Source organism: Brachyhypopomus gauderio, chromosome 10 (assembly GCF_052324685.1).
Source record: "Brachyhypopomus gauderio isolate BG-103 chromosome 10, BGAUD_0.2, whole genome shotgun sequence".
In the NCBI taxonomy this organism is placed as follows: domain Eukaryota; kingdom Metazoa; phylum Chordata; class Actinopteri; order Gymnotiformes; family Hypopomidae; genus Brachyhypopomus; species Brachyhypopomus gauderio.
In genome coordinates, this window is record NC_135220.1 from 20,346,036 (window position 1) to 20,369,211 (window position 23,176).

General features: G+C 40.5%; 1 protein-coding gene and 1 long non-coding RNA gene across 2 annotated transcripts; one reads left to right on the plus strand and one right to left on the minus strand.

Annotated features, from left to right (window-relative positions):
- Positions 1-4,186: 4,186 nt before the first annotated feature.
- On the minus strand, positions 4,187-5,182 carry LOC143526200 (olfactory receptor 1496-like). Its single transcript, XM_077020845.1, has one exon. The coding sequence runs from the start codon at positions 5,180-5,182 to the stop codon at positions 4,187-4,189; it is 996 nt and encodes a 331-aa protein (XP_076876960.1).
- An 8,906-nt stretch (positions 5,183-14,088) lies between these two features.
- Positions 14,089-15,169, plus strand: LOC143524935 (uncharacterized). The gene is made up of 4 exons (XR_013133525.1): positions 14,089-14,313; positions 14,459-14,762; positions 14,838-14,963; positions 15,073-15,169. It is a non-coding gene; the product is annotated as an uncharacterized LOC143524935 (long non-coding RNA).
- Positions 15,170-23,176: the final 8,007 nt, after the last annotated feature.

Here is a 23,176-nt window from a genome sequence, read left to right on the forward strand (position 1 = left end):
CCAACATGGCCTTCCTTTTCCAACAAGGTCCATAAAGACATGGGTGGCACAGTGTGGTGTGGATGAACTTGACTGGCCTGCTCAGAGTCTTGACCTCACCTCATTAGAACACCTTTAGGGTGAATTAGAGCGGATTCTGAGAGCCTGGCCTTCTCGTCCAACATCAGTATGTGACCTCACAAATGTGCTTCTGAAAGAATGGTCAAAAATCCCCATAAACACATTCCTAAATCTTGTGGACATCCTTCCCAGAAGAGTTGAAGCTGTTCTAGCTGCAAAGGTTGGACCTGCTTTCATTGTCAGTACATACTTGGCTTTACATGTGAGAAATGTGCACACTGCACATATTGTAAATTCTGGTCACACACTGCCATTTGGATGTTTGACATAACAGGCTTCCTAGGTTTTGTGTGAGTTCTGTTTGGTTCAGTCTTTCATAGTTATTGAAATCTGGAAATTCTCAGGGAATCTCAACTCTTCAGCAAAATCATTGTCAATTTTCTGAATTAATATAGGAATTTTTGTCATCTTTGAATAAAGGTTTAATTTCCAATGTTTCTTTTTCTACATGCTATGGTTCGACATGGCCATAATTGTATTATTCTACCGTGTGCTGTTGTGTTCTATAGACTGACTTGCGTCACGGTATGGCGGGTCCCCTATTGGTCACCTCCTTCCACAGCGGCAGTTATCTTGTCGGTTTGTGCACTTTTCTCATTAAACTATGCTTTTTCCCTGAGACTTTGCGTGATCGCTTCCATTTTATTTCGCACTCCCTGCCCATCACAACTTGAACTGTTGGCTCCTAGATGAAAAGTCCCCTAATGCCGTCAGAGCATCAGTCTTTCTCTTCAATATTGTATAGGATATGGTACTATTTACAAATACTTAGTCACAACAAAAAAACAAAAACACACAAGCAAATAAACAAATAGGAATGCAATGCTGATATAAGATGGTTTATGCTGGTCTACTGCTAGTTTAGCTGGCTACCAACCATACTGGCTGCTTTACATCTTGGTGAATTTAAATGACAATGTGCTATATGACCTGATGGTTTTTATAAAGACACCATTGATTAACTATTAAAATGCATATTTAAGAAAAGATTTCTATAGCACAATGAAATACATTGTACATTATAATAATAATAATAATAATAAATCTGTTCTATATAGCGCTTTTCTTAGTACTCAAAGTCGCTTTACAGTAATTTCACACAAAAATTCACGTACAAACATACACACACAAAAACAAAACAGAAAAGATAGGGTAATGACTTAAGTGTTATATGCAGACTGGAAAAGGTGGGTCTTGAGGTTATGTTTGAAGGAGTGCAGAGAATCAGAGTTTCGGATGGTCAGGGGTAGAGAGTTCCAGAGGGCGGGGGCAGCAATGGCAAAAGCCCTGTCCCCAATGGACCTGTGTTTGGTGGAGGTAGTAGGAGTGAGGAGGTTGGCATCTGCAGAGCAGAGTTTGCGGGTGGGGGCGTGACGGTGCAAGAGATCTGATAGGTATGAAGGGGCAAGGTTGTGGAGGGCCTTGTAGGTAAAGAGGAGGATCTTGAAGTGTATGCGTTGTTTTATGGGAAGCCAGTGAAGTTGAGGAAGGACAGGGGTGATGTGTTGTCTGGAGGGGGAGCTGGTGAGGAGTCGGGCAGCAGAGTTTTGAACATATTGTAGTTTTTGAAAAACAGAGGAGGGGAGACCATACAGAATACTGTTACAGTAGTCGAGTCTGGAGGTGATAAAAGCATGAACTAATGTCTCTGCAGCAGTGGTGGGAAGAGTGGGTTGCAGACGCGCTATGTTGCGTAGGTGGAAGAAGGATGTTTTGACTACATGGTTGATGTGAGATTTGAAAGAAAGTGTGGGGTCCATATAAATCCCAAGGTTTCTGACTAGGTGGGAAGGAGTGACAGAGTGGCCGTCAATATCGAGAGTGAGATTCTGGCAGGTGGGGAGGCTGGATTTTGGACCGAAAATAATGATCTCTGTTTTATTACTGTTTAGTTTGAGAAAGTTATGGGTCATCCAGTTTTTGATGTCTGTGAGGTAGCAGGTGGAGAGAATGGCAGGAGAGATGGTTTTTGTGGTGATGTAGAGTTGAGTATCATCAGCGTAGCAGTGAAATTTGAGGCCATGGCGACGTATGATGAGTCCGAAAGGAAGTATGTACAGAATGAAGAGGATGGGACCCAGAACTGAACCTTGAGGGACACCGTGTACGACAGGGATGGTGTGGGATTTGTGTTGGTTGATGGTGATGTATTGGAATCTGTCAGACAGGTAGGATTTGAACCAGGCGAGGGCGGTGTTGGTGATGCCGATCGATTCGAGTCGATTTAGAAGGATAGAGTGTTTTACTGTGTCAAAAGCAGCACTGAGGTCAAGGAGGAGGAGGATGGTGAGAGAGCCAGAGTCAGAGGAAAGCAGGAGGTCATTTATAACTTTCAGTAGGGCCGTTTCAGTGCTATGGTGGGTGCGGAAACCGGACTGGAATGTTTCGTACAGGTTATTTGAGAGAAGGTGGATCTTGAGTTGGTTTGCAAAGGCTCTTTCCAGTAGTTTTGACAGAAAGGTGAGGTTTGAGATGGGTCTGTAATTATTGAGGTCCTCCGGGTCAATGCTGGGTTTTTTAAGAAGAGGAGTGATGGCTGCAAGTTTGAGAGGTGAAGGTACTGTGCCAGAGGTGAGGGAGGAGTTTATGATATCTGTGATGAATGGAGCAAGGGGAGTGAAGCAGTCTTTGACGAGCTGAGATGGCATAGGGTCCAGGGGAGAAGTAGAAGATTTCATAGTGGAGAGTATTTTGGATAGGTCAGCAGAGGTTATAGGTGAAAAAGTAGATAGCTGAGTGTCAGGTGGAGAAAAAGAAAATGTGGGTTCCGGTTGTAGGGTAGTGGAGGATGCAAGCAGGTGGTGGATGGTTTCTGTTTTTGAATTGAAAAATGCCAAGAGCAAGTCACATTTCTCAGGGGTGAATGATGATGGAGTGTTGTTGTGGGGTTTTAGGAGTTTATTTATGGTAGAAAACAGGGAACGTGGATTTGAGGAACCTGAGTGAATAATGGCAGAATAATAATTTGAGCGGGCTTTATTTAGGGCTTATTTGTAATGTTGCATGTGATCTTTGTAAGCGAGGGTGTGGACTGTGAGACCAGTTTTCTTGCATAATCGTTCTAGCTGTCGGAGATGTTTCTTGAGTTTATGGAGTGCCTATTGAACCAGGGTGCTGATTATAGAAGCTGATTATACTTCTCGGTTCTTTTCACACATAGGACTGTCTGGAAATGCTAGTGATGTGTTTAGTCACTAAACCTTTTGAATTAGTTCCAGTAATGGTAAAAATTTAACAATGTTTGAAATGCATTGTGTCTATAAATATTTAAAATTTAGGTACAATTAAATATAAACATGTTAACTGTTTTAAAGGTCCATTGTAAGTCCTAACATTTATACCTGAACGTTTCAGTTATATGCTCATTATATTTACTTATATCAAGCTGTTTGTGGGTTATTTCTCGAGCTTCTGCTATCTTCTACCATTACAGTCATTACACTGATCTACAAAACAGTTTTATCTATGGACATAAAAACTTGCAAAAAAAAAAAAAAAACAATAGCATCAGATACCGTTTTCAAAGCATAGTCACTATTAATTGCTAAGGTTCATTTTAACAAAGATGGAAGTACTCCATGATAAAGGGTGTGCATAAATGTGTGCATAATGTGTGCATAAGAGAATTAAATGCACAAGCACCTGGGCTGTCAAATTTTGGCATATGATTAAAAGAAAAACTGTCAAAGTATGAAGAAGATATTCATTTTTTAATTAAAAATAACCACTCCTAACCCCTCCACCTCACCCCCTTACTTTTACATTTTTAGTTTGGTGTTGTACAGCTGTGTCTAACAGTCCATGGGAAACTGTGGCATCTAAGAATGTTTCTTTGCATTCTGTCTTAAGTATGTCGGAAAAAACATTTAAAATAATTTAGAATTGTACAAAGATTAGGATTACAAAAAAACAACAACTTTGAACTATAACTCTGAAGTTCAGATATCATGTCCAAAAAAGTGTTGATAAAACTGCCCTGAGCAGTTTCATTCCATAATGCTGGATCAATTTTATCATAGAAATATAAAATACCACACTTATTTATTTAAAGTGCTTGTGGGATATTTCAATTCCCCATAGCTAATTTAATTGGCATCTTCAACTTGAATCGTTTGTAGAGTACTTTAATGGCCTGCATGACCTCCTCTGTCTTTAGAGTGTATATGATTGGGTTTAACATAGGTGGAATAGTCTGTGTCATGGCAGTGTTGATTATTCTTATATTTGTATCTATAGATGTTGTAAGAGCTGCAGTGTAAATACTAATAATTGGTACATAAAACAAAGCAACTAACATGACATGGGAGGTGCAGGTTTTCATGGCTTTGGTTTGTTCATTACCACGTGCAATTTTATGCAATGCAAAACCAATACAAACATATGAGATGGTTATCAGTATCAATGGAATGTAAAGCAGAGCAGCTGTACAGACATAACCCATTATGGAATTTATAGATTTATCATTACAAGCTAATTTATAGATAGGGCCATGATCACAGAAATAGCTGTTAACTGTAGTAGATCTACAGAAGGACAGTCTGGTGACCAGAGATACAAGGAGAGCATTGATAGTTACAGATACAAACCACATAATACCTATGATCACACTCATAGCTGTTTTGGTTACAATAGCATGATACCTCAGAGGAAAACATATAGCAACCAGTCTGTCATAAGCTAAAGCAAGCAGAGTAAGAGATTGCAGAGTCATAAAGCAATACACAAAAAACATATTTGCCAGACATGCTCCATATGATATGTACTGATTGTCAAACAGAAATGTGTCCAGAAGCTTTGGAATGAGAGCAGAGCTTCCACACAGATCAGAGAAGGCCAAGTTGAAGACAGCTACATACTTTGCAGTGTGTAAGCTGCGTGCCAGGTAGATGATTCCCATTATAAAAGAATTCCCTAAAACAGTTACAGCATACACAAAGCCTAGAAACACATAGTAGTACTTTGCATGTGGAATGTTGTAAAGTCCACTAATGTAAAATGTGGGCCGAAAAAATGTTTCATTCATTGATGACATAGACTGAATTGAAGACATGTTGGCAGTCATTTGTCATAACACCTGTAAAACAATGGATTGTATTTAAGTTCTGTTGAAGTGTTATAAATTAATACATTGTTACAATGTAAATGTAAATGCAATTTTTGCAGTTGAATAACATTAATGACAAATTAACCATAATAAACATTTTCGACTTCCAAAAGTCAAAATAGATTACTTTAATACCGTACCTTACTTCAGAAGAGAGCACGATAGCATATGTGCAAAGATGAGATGTATTTATGTTCAATTTTGGGTGACATAATTCCCTGTAGTATTATGGTTGTTTTGACTTTTGAGTTATAATGGACTAATTGCTATGTTTTCTTCAGAGATAGCATCCTGTATTTCATATAGCAATGACTCTAATCCCCAGGGTATCTGTTTCTCAATGTATGTTGTCATTTATGCTCTCATTCTGTGTTGTTACATGTATTTGGTGTGTTGCTTATGTGTTTAACCATTTTCGTGTCATTGGGTTTTGATGCCATGAGCAGCTTTTGGGATGTGTGGGAGGGTTTTTTGACTCTGAATGCGTGTTCTATACTCCACTACATTGTGTGAAATATGTCGTTCCTTCAGGCTTTGTGTCCCAGCTGGCACACGACCGACCTTCAACGTTGAAATGTGGTTGAAATATGGTTGAAATATGGTTGAAATTCTGTCTGTTGTTGTTTCAATGTTGAAACAACATTTAATGTTAAATGTTTGCTCAAATGTTGAACTATTGGTGAATCAATGTAATATCTTCAACCTGCCTTTGTATTACCATTTCAAGTAAAAAAAAAAACACAATACAATAAAAAAAGTACAAACAACTCTGGCATTGGATGAGGGTTTTGAAAGAGGTATTAATTATTATTATTATTTTAAATATTATTTTTATTTATTTATTTATTAATACATCTAAAAACAGGCAGGTATTAACCAAGAAGACATCAGGCAAAGAAATAGTTTGAAATGTTTTGAGGCAGAAATAAAACTTCGCAATGACAAATCAACAAGTTTAAATAGAGCAGGAGAAAGTTAGTATTCAACATCAGGCAGAGCAACTGTGTGATCTCTCGAGGGATTCTGGCAGTGTTGTTAGTGATGCAGGCGGAGGGCGTGAAATGTAAAGTTATGTATGTCCTTTTTATTTTTTCTTCTTACATAATATGCGCAGTATTATAGCGTATCATATATTACTATCAAGGCACCAGACCCGGCGACACACCCCTGGCTGCTTGGTGTGGCGTACGTTGGTGTGGCATACGCTGGGAGAGTTTGACATTTTTGCTCACTTGGCATCTTTTAAAGTTAAGTTTCGGTAAGCAAAGTCAAAGTTTAGTCAATACCTGAGGATCATTATTAATTACACATCGAGTTACAGGTGACCCTAATGCTAGGTGGTTAGCTTTCCTGGCTAGGTGTTGTGAAGATGCCTGACTAGTTAGCATGAGCAATTAGAAACGAGTGGATGAAAATTCAATATTTTTATAAATTTAGATGTTCATTCATAAAAAAAATTGTTGGCACTGTATTCAGGATGTACAGTATGTATGGTGTTTGCTTTTCCTCTTTAGACACTGTTCTCAGCACACACAAAATCACACAACAGGAGGCAATGGACACGATGGCTAAATACCTCAAGTATGCACCGGAGAGGTTGTGTGGTGGTTCTCCGAGAAGAAATGTACAGAGAATTAAAAAAAAAAATGTTATTTTTTCAATATGGCATACAGTTGTTTTTTCCTCTCTCCCATGCAATTTCGAGCATCATGAGTTTTGGTTTATTCAAGGTTGAATGTATGACGTTAAAACAACGTTGGCATATCAACGTTGATTCACTTTTCAAAATCGACACCAAATCCAACGTTATTTCAACCATCACATGTGATGTTGATTCAACATTGATTCAACGTTGAAATGCCTGCTGGGGTGTGTCACGCTTTCTCTCCTAGAGCAGCGTGTCCATTTGATGCAAAAAAGAACGTCACCAGTCTTGTGTCTTTTAATTATTTATTCAAGCTAATACAAAGAAATAATAAAGAAAATAATAAAGAGATCTCTGAGAGTACACAGACAATGAACAGCCTAGGCCTATTCGTGTCACCCAGTGTAGCTCTAACCCCAGCCTAATTTGTATGATTCTAGGTGCCCCCCCCCCCCCCCCCCCCCCGTTGGAATTTACCCTGTTAGACAAAAGCTGATTGTCTAAGACTATTACAATCAGATGAGCTAGGGTTCCATACATAGGAGTTGCACATACATTTCATACGTTCAACATACAGATGTTTCTTCTCTAGGAGTGGGAGCGAGGTCTTTGCTTCCTGGTCTTGTCAAACCAACATACAGAGGCTTATTCTTAAAAATCCTGTTTTTTAGAAAACGACAGGGACTTGGAATATTGGACAAACCATACAAACATTTTCTCAGGCACTCTTGATAATATGCAATTTAATAATACTATAATGTAAGCAAAATATAAAGTGATTAATACAAGAAATTTGATTAATACTTTAAGGCTAGTCAAATTATATAAGGATTATAAAAAGCTATTTAATTAGAATATATGAGCTTTCATTCTTGAGCATTTGTGATTAATTCAAATCAAATATATTTGTATAGCGCTTTTCACAACACATTAAAATTAGGGGTGGGACGCGATAAAAAAAATTAATCGAATTAATCGGAAGCTTTGTAATTAATTAATCGAAATTAATCGCATTTCAGTATTTATTTATTTTTCCACCAGTCTACTACACAGACCAATAGATGAGTGCAGAAAACAATTCAGAACACTGGAAATTCTGACCAAAAATGTTGTTTAATTTTGGGAGTTTTGCTCAGGATATTGGAAGAATTGAAGTAAATCAGAAGATGTTTTTTAATACCATTTTAGATGGTATATTTTTCTTTAATTTCCCAGGCCTCTGCCACAGGGATCTCCATAGTGCCTAGAAGTGGTCTTCTGCATGCTCAAAGCAAATGACTGGATTTTCATCATCTATAATATGAGCTGTCTCACCAAGATCATTCTTGTTGCTAACAGAGGTCCAGTGATCCCCAGTCAGAGCCACATTTGTGGCGCTCTTCACAATAACCTGTATTACTTCCCTTTCCTCATCATACAGCTGCTGGAGTTTCTTCCACATTGTCTTTTTGTAGTTCGTAACTTGCATCAGTTGACGCAATGTGCAACGCTTCTTGTAAGCATTTATCTTTGACCACAGAGAACGAACAACACTGTAAATAATATGACGCGTCATGTATAAACGTGTGCGGAGTCGCGCGCTACGGTCACTCGCGAAAGTTTAATCCAGTCTTAATGGTCCAATGAAGGTAATTTAAAATCCATGGGTGAGTTTCCCAAAACGTTCTTAGCGCTAAGTACTTCTTAACCTCGTACGTAAGAACGAGCTTACGAAGTACTTAGCGCTAAGAACGTTTTGGGAAACTCACCCCAGGACATTTCCTCACTTTAAAAAAACCCGGGACACCTGGGACGCCCGGGACAGGATGTGAAATACGGACATGTCCTGGGAAATACGGACGTTTGTTCACCATATCGTACTAGGAATACATTTAGAAGTTATCATTACTGACCTGCGCGTTAGCACCAACATGTTTTACGTTGAGGTGGTAACGAAGGTTGGAGGTGCTCCTGTGATAAGCGAACTCCTTCCTACATAAAGTGCAAATAACACTATTTTTGTTTGTACTTCCATCTGGAAGTTTCTTATATTTAAATTTCCCATCCACCAGCGTAGCCTCTTCAGTCATCTCCATCATGATCTTATTGTACGTCCATATAATCTGTACGTCTGGAACTCGCGCACTGAGAAACATTCCACGGTGCAAAAGTGTCTCATGCGTTAAAATGCGTTAATAATTTTAGTGCGTTAATTTTCCTGTGATTAATTAATCGAAATTAACGCGTTAAAGTCCCACCACTAATTAAAATATATGTAATGGGTGTGTGTCTCGCGAGTCCTGTGACCGTCATCTACACAGTCCTAATACACCCGTAATACTTCTGTGTTGTGTTCTGGGTGTCCGTAGTAAGCGAAGGGAAGAACCAACTCTGAGGCGAACAGTGCTGTAACTATTGCTGCTTTACTTCAAGGATTCTGTTCACAAACAAACAATAAACAATAATTGAAGACAATGTGTACAGCGTGTTTTTTTCCACACAGGTGAGCTGTCGGCAGACACACTTAAGTACCGAGGCCTACAGCTCCCTCCTCCTCTCAGCTCGTAACCCACAGACTCAGTTACCATTACTTTAAGGACAGTGTACACAGTTCCCTTCAGATTAGGGGAATGGAATAACATTTGATGCAAATGCCCAACTAACAGGAATACTTCTAGGGCAAAGAAATACAGTATGAACTTTTACTATAACCCCCAGCGCAGAGGTAAAGAACTTGGGCGTCACAATAGACCCAGATCTCTCGTTCGATACACATATTAATAATATAACTAGGGTAGCGTTCTTTCACTTGCGCAACATTGCCAAAATTAGAAACATATTAAATATTAGTGATGCAGAAAAACTAATCCATGCATTCATATCCTCTCGTTTAGATTATTGCAACAGTCTCCTAGCTGGATGCTCTGGTAAATCGATAAACAAACTCCAGCTGGTTCAGAACGCAGCAGCACGAGTTTTAACAAAAACTAAAAAGTTTGATCACATTAGTCCCGTACTATCGTCATTACACTGGCTGCCAATTAGTTTCCGTATTGACTATAAAACACTTTTATTAACATATAAAACGCTGCATGGCTTAGCTCCAGACTATCTTAGTGAACTTATTGAACAATATAACCCAGCGCGTTCACTTCGCTCGCAGGACGCAGGGTTATTAACTGTTCCTAGGATCAAAAAGATCACAGCAGGTGGAAGAGCCTTTTCTTTTAAAGCTCCACAATTGTGGAATAATCTTCCTGCCTCTATTCGGGACTCAGACACAGTCTCAATGTTTAAAACTCGATTAAAGACTCATCTGTTTAGTTTGGCCTTTGATTAATCTGTTACATAGTTACTACATCTCGTATCTTTTTTCCGAGGTTCACCTGGAGAGTAACATTGCAGTCGGAGCCTACAATACTAGCATCGCTGCTCCGACATGGAATGAAAGCCTGGCGTTCATCAACAGACATTTACAGTGACAATATCAAAACCCAGAACTTTCATTTTTACCTTTACTTAGTCTGATTGTGTGATTTGTGTGTGACTTGTGTATTTGTCTGTATTTTGTGTAATTTGTGTGTTAACGGATGGACCCAATGGAGGATGGGTTCCCTTTTGAGTCTTGGTTCTCCCGAGGTTTCTTCCTAATCCCCACCATCATAGTGAGTTTTTCCTCGCCACTGTCGCCTTTGGCTTGCTCATTAGGGTTCTGGACCCATAGTATTGTTAACCTTTTAAATCCTGTAAAGCGCTTTGTGACAACATGTGTTGTGAAAAGCGCTATACAAATAAACTTTGATTTGATTTGATTTGAACTAATACAATACACCACTTATGAGACAACACAGAGTTTTAACATACCTGTTCACAAAGAAACAATAAACAATAATTGAAGACAATGTGTACAGCGTGTTTTTTTCCACACAGGTGAGCCGTCGGCAGACACACTCAAGTACCGAGGCCTACAGCTCCCTCCTAGCAGATAACGCACATGGAAAATTAGCTCCAGCACATGTCCGACAGAAAAACTAGAAAAGCAGCGCTTTCCCCTCCATTTACTCTTATATGACAAACATAAAATATGCGTCACACAGTATTACGAATGATTTAACATCAAACTACGGTTTTAGAGTTATTTCAGGCCTTAAAAAAACACCTTTATATGAAGAACATGACAAAACACTGACCTCCTCTCAGCTCGTAACCCACAGACTGAGAGGCTAAGCGGAAAAGCAGTTGCATCTAACTTTCTCTTAATGACACAGTACAGGTATTAGACAAACTCTGGTCCGAAATGAAATTATAATGTTGCAGTGCATTTACCAGGATTTGGTGGAGTTTCATCACATTTTAGTGTAGTGTAGTAGTGTTAATTTTGATTGGGTTACACTTAGCATTCTTTTATAATTCTCTACAACTCCCCCTTTAATCTATATAAAAAATTGATTACCACGAGGATTCCCCTTCAAAGCTCTGCTCCTCCTCTTCTTGTCCTAAAAGAGCCATCATAACACCTCCATTCTGAGGATCAAGCTTTTCTATCATATTGGTAATCAATCGCTCAGCTAAGCTTCTTATACAAGGAATACAACAACATTCACATGTAGTTATAATAGCCAAAAAATATGCCCACAGAAGTTACCGCAGACATAATAAGACCTTTGTATTTGCCAAATTGCCTTTCCAGTCAGTCAGTAACAGGATCATTAATCCCTGAAGCTTCCTGCATTTCTTCTGATAAAGCCTTCAGTCCCTCTAAAACCCTGACGCCTCATGTACAAAGACTTGCGTGGATTTCTTACAAAAAATTGGCATACATACAAATCCAGAAAATTCACACACATTTCTTTTGTACATCCCAATCAAGGTGGAATTGAGCGCACACTGTGACACGCCCCCTATAAATATGCAAATTGATTTAAATTTGTCCTGCACCGGAGAGGTTTGTTCTCTGATCTATCACAAACCATGTGAAACGGGGTAAGAAGCGGAACTTCACCGAATGTGAAAGTGGAGACGCTCCTGAATGAGGTAGAGGTGCGGAAAAAATGTTTGTTTGGCACGTTGTGGCATTACGGCAAAGCGCAAAAGGTCTAAGTGGGACAGCGTGTGTGAAGCTTTAAATGTTGTGGGGTCCGAATATTGAACACTGGCAGAATAATATAATGCACCTAAAAAATATCAGTGATGCGCTCACTAGCATCAGCGACTCAATAAAAGAATTGGTTACAATTTGCGCTGCGCATTAATTTGTCCTGGCTCTGGGTTCGCTGGGTGCTCCACCACCTCTAACAATGGCACGGCATACCTGTGCGCAACATTGTGCAAGACCCCACATGCCCATGTTTAACACTGGAACTCCTGAGATTTCAAGGTTCTGAGGACATCACCCCTCCTTCTCCTGCCCAATTAGCAGGACCATACATATGTTAATTTCAGAGCAAGACAGGAGCAGAAAGACAGGCAGGAGCTCTGTGGCAGGAGCTCTGTGGTGCACCAGGTCTAGTCTGTGTGCAGTCTGTGTGCACCAGGTCTAGTTTGTAGTCTAAAATAAATAAATAAAGTTTAGCCCTGTTTCGGCGTTATGTGTGAAGCGCTACATATTGACATAAGTATTATTTAGAGCGGTGAACCATTATCATTAGCGTGGTATTGGCGTTATGTATGAAGCAAGCGTCTCAGATTTTCTTGTGCATGCACTTCAATAGCGCCACACATTTACATGGCTGAACCAACCATTATCACGGGTCCATATTGTTCCCGTGAAACACATTATCATTAGCGTGGTATTGGCGTTATGTATGAAGCAAACGTCCCAGATTTTCTTGTGTATGCACTTCAATAGCGCCACACATTTACATGGCTGAACCAACCATTATCACGGGTTCATATTGTTCCCGTGAAACACATTATCATTAGCGTGGTATTGGCGTTATGTATGAAGCAAGCGTCCCAGATTTTCTTGTGTATGCACTTCAATAGCAGCAACAAAGTAATAAAGGTATAGTAAAGTAATATTTATTTGTACATTTACTTATTTTTACTCATACAGCATAGTAACATAATATTTTTTTGCAGTGTTTATGCTTGTGTTTGACTGATATTTCGTTTGTGTAAATAAGATATTTCGTTCATGTAAATAACTTAGCGTCATTTATTTATTTTTACTCATACAGCATAGTAATATAATATTTTTTGCAGTGTTTATGCTTGTGTTTGACTGATATTTCGTTCGTGTAAATAAGATATTTCGTTTGTGTAAATAACTTAGCGTCATTTATTTATTTTTACTCATACAGCATAGTAATATAATATTTTTTGTGTTTTCTTGTGTTTGACTGATATTTCGTTCGTGTAAATAAGATATTTCGTTTGTGTAAATAACTTAGCATCATTTATTTATTTTTACTCATACAGCATAGTAATATAATATTTTTTGCAGTGTTTATGCTTGTGTTTGACTGATATTTCGTTTGTGTAAATAAGATATTTCGTTTGTGTAAATAACTTAGCGTCATTTATTTATTTTTACTCATACAGCATAGTAATATAATATTTTTTGCAGTGTTTATGCTTGTGTTTGACTGATATTCACGGATTGCCGTGAACCATTATCACGGGTCCAATCAACTTTTATTGTTCCCGTGTATGCAGGGGATTAGCCCGGTTTCGGTTTCGGCGTTATGTGTGAAGCGCCACCTATTATAATAAAGTATAATTAGTATGCGCTGTTGTGGGTGTGTTCTTCAGAGTCATGATAAAAGCTGAAACCCAAAGGCAGGCGACTTACATTTTCACTACTATCCTGTGTGGAGACGACGCAAAACACCATGGCAAGACAGAGGACGTTCACCGGTCAAGAAGTTGCGGCTTTGCTGACCAACGAGGACTGCTGTGAGTCCGATGCGGGAGAAGGACCCTCCTGTTTTTTGACCAGCGATTCATCCGATGAAGAAAGAAGCAGTACATCGGATGAGGTACAACAGAGCCCTCCAAGGAAGAGACGGACACAGGCTGACACCACACCTGCACCAACCGTACGGGCAAAAGATGGAACTGTTTGGGAGAAGGTTGGCATCGCACGCTCTCGTGTCAGCAGCTGTTCGCCTAATTCAACATTTGTTGAGCCGTCCGGGCCTACAGAGCATGCAAAGGTATAGTAACTTCATATTTCTTTCCATGTTTTGTACACGGCATGTACGGGGTCCACAGAGAGTAGGAGAGTTTTTATGTGTACTCTTGCTGAGGAACTCCGTCTTCGTTTCCTACAGGAAAAGGAGTTGAAGAGAACGCCACGTCCTTCGCCTGCTCCTGGAAAGAAGACTACGTGTCAGGTGCAGACAAACTGCAACCGGAACCACAGCATAACCCCGTGCGCTGCATGCGGCAAGTACACCTGTCGCAAGTGTAGGGCAGAGTGTCCCTGGCTGTGTGGCAACTGTGTACCTAAAACTACATGAAGGTACGTCGATAAGTATATTTATATATATATATATATATATAAATATATTATATATATATACAGACAACCAATCACACACACATATATATACACACACACTATTATTTGAACATAACCAAAAATCTCTTCTCTTTCTGTTCCACAGTCGCACATCATGAAACCCGGTGTCACGGTCTGCCCCGCATCTCCTGCCATTTCATGTCTGTTTCCGTGTTAGTCCTCTGTTTATTTCTCGTCGTGGTTGCTGGTTATTTTTCTCATGGTTGCTGGAATTGGATTCCCGTTCTGTTATGACCCATGCCTGTGACATTTTCACAGAATCAATTTATACATGAATGAATTCGTTCTAAATATAACATGTACTTCTGTGCGTGCATACACAGTGCGCGCAGGAACACGCCGGTGGCCCGTTGACCTTGGCAGCGATGAACGATGAACCTGCCGCAAATGTAAGAAAGAGGGTCCCTGGCTGGTACACATGAATAAATTCGTTCAAAATATAACATGTACTTTGTTCTTTGCAGTGCGCCGTTGACAGACATCATGAAGGTGCGTGCATACACAGTGCACGCAGGAACACGCCGGTGGCCCGTTGCATGCAGCGAGTACACCCTGGCTGTGTAGCAACTGTTGGCTACAACTACATGAAGGTACGTTGATAAGTAGGCCTACATACGTAACACCACATATGTTACGTATTTTTGTCTTCTGAAAGATTTTATTCAAAATGTAAGGTGTACCTTGAATTGTTCTCCACAGCATCAACGCGTGTGTTGCATGCGGCAAGTGCATCTGGCGAGTACACCCTCAACTTCAAGACACCCTCAACTTTCTTGACATTCCACTTCAAGAAACCCGGAATAGACATCCATGTTTGATCAAAATAAAGTTGTTTTACAGCACATGAATTTGTTCTTCCTGTCTTTTCCTCTCCTTTTCCAGTCTGCTGTTTAGATCACAACATTTATCAGCCATATATATAATTGCGCCATATAATTTCTTAGCTTTTCAAACGCGAATTCAAACGCGGAAACAGAAAGTGTAACAAATATTATATAGTGTAGTAAATATACAAAGAGCTTCAAACAATATACAAAGAGGTTCAGACAATTTTATTTATTTTTATTGTTTGACGGGACTCATTTGAGAAACTCTCTATGTGCGCTTGAATTGTATCTTTTGAAACACGAGTCTACAAAATTTCCGCTGTTTGTTGTAGGATCGGTAACATATACAGTCTGCTTGTTTGTAACCAAGTTTTTCGTGAAGTATCACGTTTGGTGCCTTGTATGAGCTTGGAGGTGAGCCGCTTGTGCTTTGGCAGGCGTATGAGCTGGGGGTGAGACGCTTCCACCGCATTACCAAGACAATGGGCGTTAATCTCTTCACAGCAGGGGAGTGGGCTACATGGACCTTACTAAGCCTTGCGAAAATTTTCGCGGCCGTCGGGTTCCTAGTGTTAAAATGAATTATTCTAAGAAATGTCAAATGCTTTTATTTAAATACTTTAAATGTGTTGCTTACCAAGAATCCACCCATCATGCACTCTGCCTGCTTGTAATCTTATCCCAACCATGCTGTTGGTAAGGATGTACGAATCATTGGGTTGATCCAGGCCAACGTGCCACTACATTAGTAAGGCACATTTTTGCAACACAGATTATTTGCACGTTTATAGAATTAAAGTGCGTTCTATTCACATAAGCAAATTCCTCCTCACATGGTGCCTTTATAGAAATGTGTGTGCAGTCGATCGCTCCGATTATATTAGGGAAACAGGCTATCGCTGCAAATTGCGCTTTAAAACTAGAACTACCAAACCCCCTGCTTTTGATAGACTCCCAACTAGACTCCCAAATTATGTCAAATGACAGGATCTCTTGCTCTCTTGGCAGGTGTGATAAGCCCTTCTTACCTCCAGTGTTGTAAATGAGGCATGTGTCAGCTGTGGGTGGTTGCTGTTGACACACCTTTCAATACACACCTTTGGCTGCCTCATGAGACTGCAAGCTCTCTTGCAAGAAGTCTGCTCATCTCAGGATATGTTTGAGATTTGATTTGTGAAAGGTTGAAATAATGTGAAATTTACACAAACATAATATTTGAATTATAGTGGCTTATAAGTGGCATTTTCATCAGTCAAAATAGCTCTGATTTTTTTTTTTACCTTATTTGAAATAGTTTTTGTCTTTTGAAAAACTGCCACTAGGTAAAGATATGTGTACATAAATTTATACAAAAAAAAACCTCAGCTACTTGAAATAGAATAATATTCTTGAGCAATTTTAACTTATCAAGATGGTACTTTTTGCACTCCTACCCCAAGGGAAGGCCAGGGTTTTTTCTTCTCCATCTGAGTCAATGGATCTACACAGTTCACACTATCACCAACCTCCCCCCCCGGCTACATGTACATAACAAAGGAATGGCCTAATGGGAGGCGAAGGTGCAGAGCCCTGCTTTTGACAGGCTCTTGTGAGCTGGTTTGGGGATAATAAAAAGCTTGTAGTCCTAGTGTTAATGTTTGCCCAGTCAACCGCTTCATATGGGAACTTTATATACCTAGCTAACATGCAGATGATCCCATCCAAAACAGCTGGCATGGCCCGGCTCAAAGATGACTGGGAAATCCAGACCGGTCTGCCAGTTCTCTTTGAAACGAGCCAGTCCCAGGAAGCAGAGTGTTGTCAGCACCTGTAAAGGAACTGGCAATGCGCAACTCCTCCCGTTTCTCTCTCCAAAACTGGACCCAACTCAACACAAGGACAGTTCTTGGAAATCTGAAATGGCTTATAAACCACTCATCATCATGGACCAAAAAATCCTAATGGTCACGGAAAACGCGCTCTCGGCAAGTTCGGCCATTAACAATATCTTCCAGTAATGCCAACGCTGCCATCTCCCAAGATCTCCAACGCAACATTTAATGCATGTTTATATAATCTAGGCTAAGTGGAAACATGTCGAATTATTATTTCAGTAATGCAGTGAAATTGTCTGATTAATTTACTGTTTAATTTTCTCATGAATTTACTTTATTTTACCCAATAAAGGCTTACTACAATGTGTGCGTGAAGGATATCTTAATAGTTGTAATTTCAATGCATCACCTCTAAGTGTCGCTAATTGACGAAAACACATTAGAAACATGCGTACGCCTGTTTCCCTAATGTGTTTTTGTGTAACCTGGGTCCCTAGTTAAATTAGCAAGACGCATAACATTATAATGTACAAAGTTTATACAATCTACATTTTTATTGGGGGTTATTGGGAAAATAGCTGATATCAAGGGTATGTTTTCAAAGCCTGCAGCTATTTGGTTAGCTAGTTTATGCCTGTCAGGCACTCCCCTGGGGATCCCAATTGAATCAATGTATGTAGGCATGTTTTTCATAAGATCAAACTGGTCACTTACATCTCTTCTCTGCCTGAAGACCTCAGTAGTTATTATGTCCTACTAGAGTAATTGGGGCTCCAAGCCTTACCATGGCACACAGGCCCCTGGAGTGTTGTGGTAACTGGGTCCACAAGTTCTGCCTACCACAGTAATAATACAAACCGGCTTGAGCCCATGATCCTATTTTCTCACCATCAGGTCTTATACTTGAGCACATTGACTCAGGGATTTCCCCTAATGCTGTGATCACTTTAGCAGTGCTACTTTTGCGGAAACATGTAAAATTTCCTTCAGCCGGGGGGTTAAATGAGCCCGTGCGTGTCTCATTTTTAATGACAGGGAAAATATGGCCAAGAGTGGTGCAGCTAGAACCATCTCTGCCATTAGTGAGCGCAAGCATGCAGGCATAACCTCTGGGAACTGCTCTCTGGGAACAGTGGAGCGGGTGTGAGGACAAGTCGAGGTCGTGCTTGTGCACACGCCACACAGTCCTCCATACCTGTTTCTCGTGCTTGCCCTGCCAGCCATCATAACCAAGTATTGTCTGCTGCATACCCTGTTGTTAATTAAATTATCTGCTGTGTCCATTTAGTATAATCTGATCCACAGATGCCTTGTATAATTTCTGATGTATTGTCTGCGAGTGTTGGTCCTGGTCCCGGGGTTACTGGGACAGGTCTAAACTGTGCTATGTTTATCTTAAATCAGGCCTAAGGGGTCTGAGCCTGATTGGTCCACTCCTAATACTAGATATACAGCACGTGCCCTGTGCTGGGGATGTGCCAGTACTCCAGGTGAAATATCCCAATTTATTGATAGAGTAACTAGGTTTTTGCTAGGATGTGCGTCTCTCTGAAAAAATAATGCTGACCACCAAGCCTGGGTCTTGTCTGATTCAGACCCAGCCACTCTCAGAAGCCAACTTCCGCTGTTTTTTACCACCATTCCCCACGAGTCACACCACGGAACCTCTGCCTCCCCCTTTTTGTAACAGTGCCTATCAATGTCAGGGTTCCAACATACATATATGTCTAACCTTCTGTACGAATAGTCCTTGCCCTGGCAGTCAATAATCTGACACACGTCAAAGGTCTATGCAGTAGTTTCTTTTAAAACATATTCTAATTCTAATCCTCCATACCTCTTAATACACCGATCTGTCGCACTTCTCTTTGCTCTTGTGACATTATTATTTTGTGATTTAAGTGAAAGCACAAGCAGCAGTATTATTGCTCCCACTGCTAATATTGCTCCTGCAGAATACCTAACCCACTTAGGTCCCCACCAAACTCCAGTCCTATCTCCTGTGGTGTTTGGTCTCCCAAAAGGGTGGCCAAACAACCGCCTTATGTCTACCATCATATTTCTAATATCCGGGGTGACCAATAGCTTTTTTTGACACCTTTGTCACCTCCCAGCCCAGTGAACTATTTAGGACATCCCTAAAACTGTATGGGGAAGGTTCCTTCACCCCAAAGTGATTTTATTTCTGGACACTGTTCTATATTTTGGAGCAGTACAAAGTATTCTAGGACAAGATCTACTGAATAGGCTATGTGGTCACCCTGGGTTCCTTTCCTGGTTCAGCAAGCACTCTGAATTCTGTGTATTCTACCATCCACGGGCAAAGCCACTTAGCTACTGCTATTTTATCTCTAGGTGAGCACATTAACTCATTAACCTATTATATTAAAGTAAGCTTCTGGGGAGGGTTCAAAGGGTTTTATTTTGTATCCCAAAGAAATTCCTGGCGATGCGGATTTACCTTGTGGGATATATCTCCACTCTATGTCTATTATAGGGCTCTGAAGACATTTATTCTACCACTATATCCCCTGGGTCTTCTAGATGTACTCTTCTACCATTGCTGTTTCTATCAAATATGACCCAGAAAATCACACACTATTGAGGGTTTGGCTGGACTGGTGGAAGACTGCTGGGGTTCAAATAAATGTTGGGTGCAAATATAGTGGCTCCTGACAGGTTCCACTTACTCATGTTGGCTTTTTGCTGTAATATTAAAATATTAACTTTTATCTATTTCTTCCTTCACTACAATGCAATCAATGCTTACAATACTCACAATTACAATACTTATATGCCTATATGTACATGTGCCTATATTTTCTACAAAGCCAAGCATTAACACTAATCAAGTCAATTAGAAAACAAAAAGTAATTATCTTCTCCTTTGTCGTCGGAGGCAGGATTATCTTCTTTTCCCTCGTGGGGGGGGGGGGGGGGGGGGGGGGGGTCAGGCAGACTACCCGGATGTACCCCTGCTCTGGGTTTTATTCTGACCCATTGATTTGAGAGCTCCATATCTCGGCGCGCTGGATGGGTGGCTCTGATGCTCTGCACGGGCTGAAATGGAACCACGTGTCTCCTTTCCCCTTCAGTCGAACGGCGTGTGAAGTTCTCTCTGATTTTGACCTTCAGAAGGACCCACTCGGTGACAGGCAGGTCTGGACGAGGCGTCAATTCTGGCTCCTCCCCTCGTACCTGCACAAATCGCTTTTAATTCTTTGAAATACTCCTTATGTGATCTGGCCACCGGTGTTTTTAGCTTTGCAAGCGCGTTGTGGGGCCCCGGGAAGCTCCTTCCTGTTATGAGCTCAAACGGAGTGAATCCGGTTGCGGAACTCACTGAAGACCTTATGCTTAATAACACCAATGGAAGGGCTTCCTGCCAATTCATCCCTGTTTGTGCACACACTTTCACCAGATTATTTATGTTACCATTCATCCTTTCCACTTTGCCCTGTGATTGGGGATGGTAAACCGACCCGTACTTATGCCTGAGCCCCAGGCGTTGTTCCACAAATTTTAACTCTTTACTGGTAAAATGTGTGCCATTGTCTAATTCAATTACTGTAGTGGTTATTTCCTGTCCTGTTGATAACCACTATGGTGGCTAAGCAAAAATGTCTGACTCTTCACATCCAAAAAGATCCAAGGTCAACAGAAAGTTGTTGTCCAACTTGAAAAAGTATTTATTGTAAATAATAAAACCATAATGTTTTAGAAACTCCAAACATAACTGAAGCTAAGGATTACAAAGATAAACCAAAGATTACAACTGAAACAAAATAAGGAAGAGGTGCATTGTCTATGGTAGCCTGGTCTTCAGGATGTGAGGTCAAAGACCATGTCTTCCTGCTTTGGCCACGCCCTCCAGGTAGCAATATCTGTTCTTATCCACGTGGCCCATCCACTCCAACCAATAGGTGGAGCACACTCAAACAAAAAAGAAGAACATATGAGAAAACAAAAACATATACACAAGAATAACCGTTTTGGCTCCTACACATCCAGCCCCTAAATGTTTAGTTTACAACAAAACATTTAAATGATATAATACGAAAGGAGAATAAGAGAAAAAGATGCACTTTACTTTTGTACAGCCTTTAGGATCCTTCTAGGAGTAAGCAGAGCTTCGTAATAGGTCGCACTATAACACTTGTTTTTGTCTTGAGCTTAACTGACCGGACTAATCCATTGGAATCGGGATTTGTCTCCAGAATTCTTCCCAGCGGCCTTGAAGATCGTGGGGAGGTAGGGTCAACAACCACGACAATGTCTCCAACTTTAAAGTTCTCTTTTACCTTGGACCACTTCTGCCTTTCTTGCATTAATGTTAAGTATTCTTGCGTCCATCTCCTCCAGAATACGTCAGCCAGATACTGCACTTGTTTCCACCGATGCCTGGTGTACGAGTCAGTCCTGGAAAACTCACCGGGAGGGAGAACAGGTTGAGAGGAAAGTAGAAGAATGTGATTTGGACTAAGGGGCTCCAAATCAAAAGGGTCAGAGGATGTAGTAGTGATTGGGCGGTTGTTTAGAATTGCTTCAACCTCACAAAATAATGTCTGAAGACTTTCCTCATCCACTGTTTGTTGGTGTAAAAGAGAGTTTAAGACCCATCTCACTGATATAATCAGTCTTTCCCACACTCCGCCATGGTGAGATGCCCCTGGTGGATTGAAGCTCCAGCTTATTCCCCTCTCAAGCAAAGCATTTAGGATGTTTCTGCTATTAAGACTGGACAAGGCCTTTTTTAATTCCTTTTCAGCACTAACCAAGTTTGTGCCATTGTCGGACCAAATATGTTGTACTTGGCCTCGTCTGCACACAAATCTCCTTATGCCGTGGATACAAGAGTCAGTATCGAGGGAGCAGGCAATCTCAAGATGAACAGCTCTACAAGACATGCACGTAAAGAGCACACCATATCTTTTTACCATGCTTCTTCCTCTCTTTGTTTCTATTGGGCCAAAATAGTCCATGCCAACATTGGTGAATGGTGGAAGATTTGGTTGTGTTCTTTCTTGTGGTAAACTAGCCATCTTTTGTTCTCCTGTCCTGCCTTTCAAACGCCTACAGGTCACACATTGTGAAATGATCCTTCTTGCGATCCTGTTAGCACTAATGGTCCAATATTTCTTTCGCAACTGGGCCAGGATGTAATTCCTGCCACAGTGCCCATACATCACATGAATGTGGCGAATCAACAGATTAGAAATATGAGACTGTTTTGGAAGGATAATAGGATACTTCATAGTCTCGGATATAACTGCTCTTGACAGCCGTCCTCTTACACTCAGCAGCCCATCTTTCAATATCGGATCCAACCTGCAAATCGTGCTCTTTTTACACACATTAAATGGAGCCATTTGTAACTTTTCAAATTCACTTGGAAATGCCTGCCTTTGGCTAAAGGATATAATTGTCTTCTCTGCCCTCTCAAAATCTTTCAACGATATGCACTGACCACCAAGCATCGACCTGAAGGCTTGTAGCTGAGACATCAGCTTCTGGTGAGAACATGCATGGACATCAACAAGTTGTTTCCTTTTATCAGCCAATGCCAATAAATTGTCTCCAAGCTTTTGATACCAGGCTACAGCCTTCACCAATCTGGTCCAATCTGAGAAGAAAGAAAGAAGCTGGCAGGTAGGACTTGAGACATCTTGAGTTACAACATTACACATAACATGGCAGCCTTTTACCTCTGGATCATCTAGTGAAAGAGCATCAGGCTTGATTGTTTCACTTGGCCAAGTGTTCTGTGGCTCCCATAAAAAATCTGGGCCATGAATCCATCTCTTGTTCTCACAGAACTTTACCACACTCAGTCCTCTAGAGGCAACATCTGCTGGATTCTGCTTACTACGAATGTATCTCCACTGTTGGCTACTGGTGTTCTCTCTTATGACAGAAATTCTATTCGCAACAAAAGTATGAAATCTTGTACTTTCGTTGGCAATGTACTTTAATACTGCCTGACTGTCTGTCCAAAACACTGAATCCTTTAGGGATAGATCCAGTTCTAATTTAAGCATTTTGTCTACTTTCAGAGACAACACTGCAGCTGCCAATTCAATTCTTGGTATTGTCATTTGTTTTAAAGGGGTAACTCTTGCCTTTCCCATCATAAAAGAAACATATACCAGATCTTGGTCATTG

Coding starts and splice junctions, on each gene's coding strand:
- LOC143526200 (XM_077020845.1), bottom strand. CDS start 5,182: ATGACTGCCAACATGTCTTCAATTCAGTCTATGTCATCAATGAATGAA.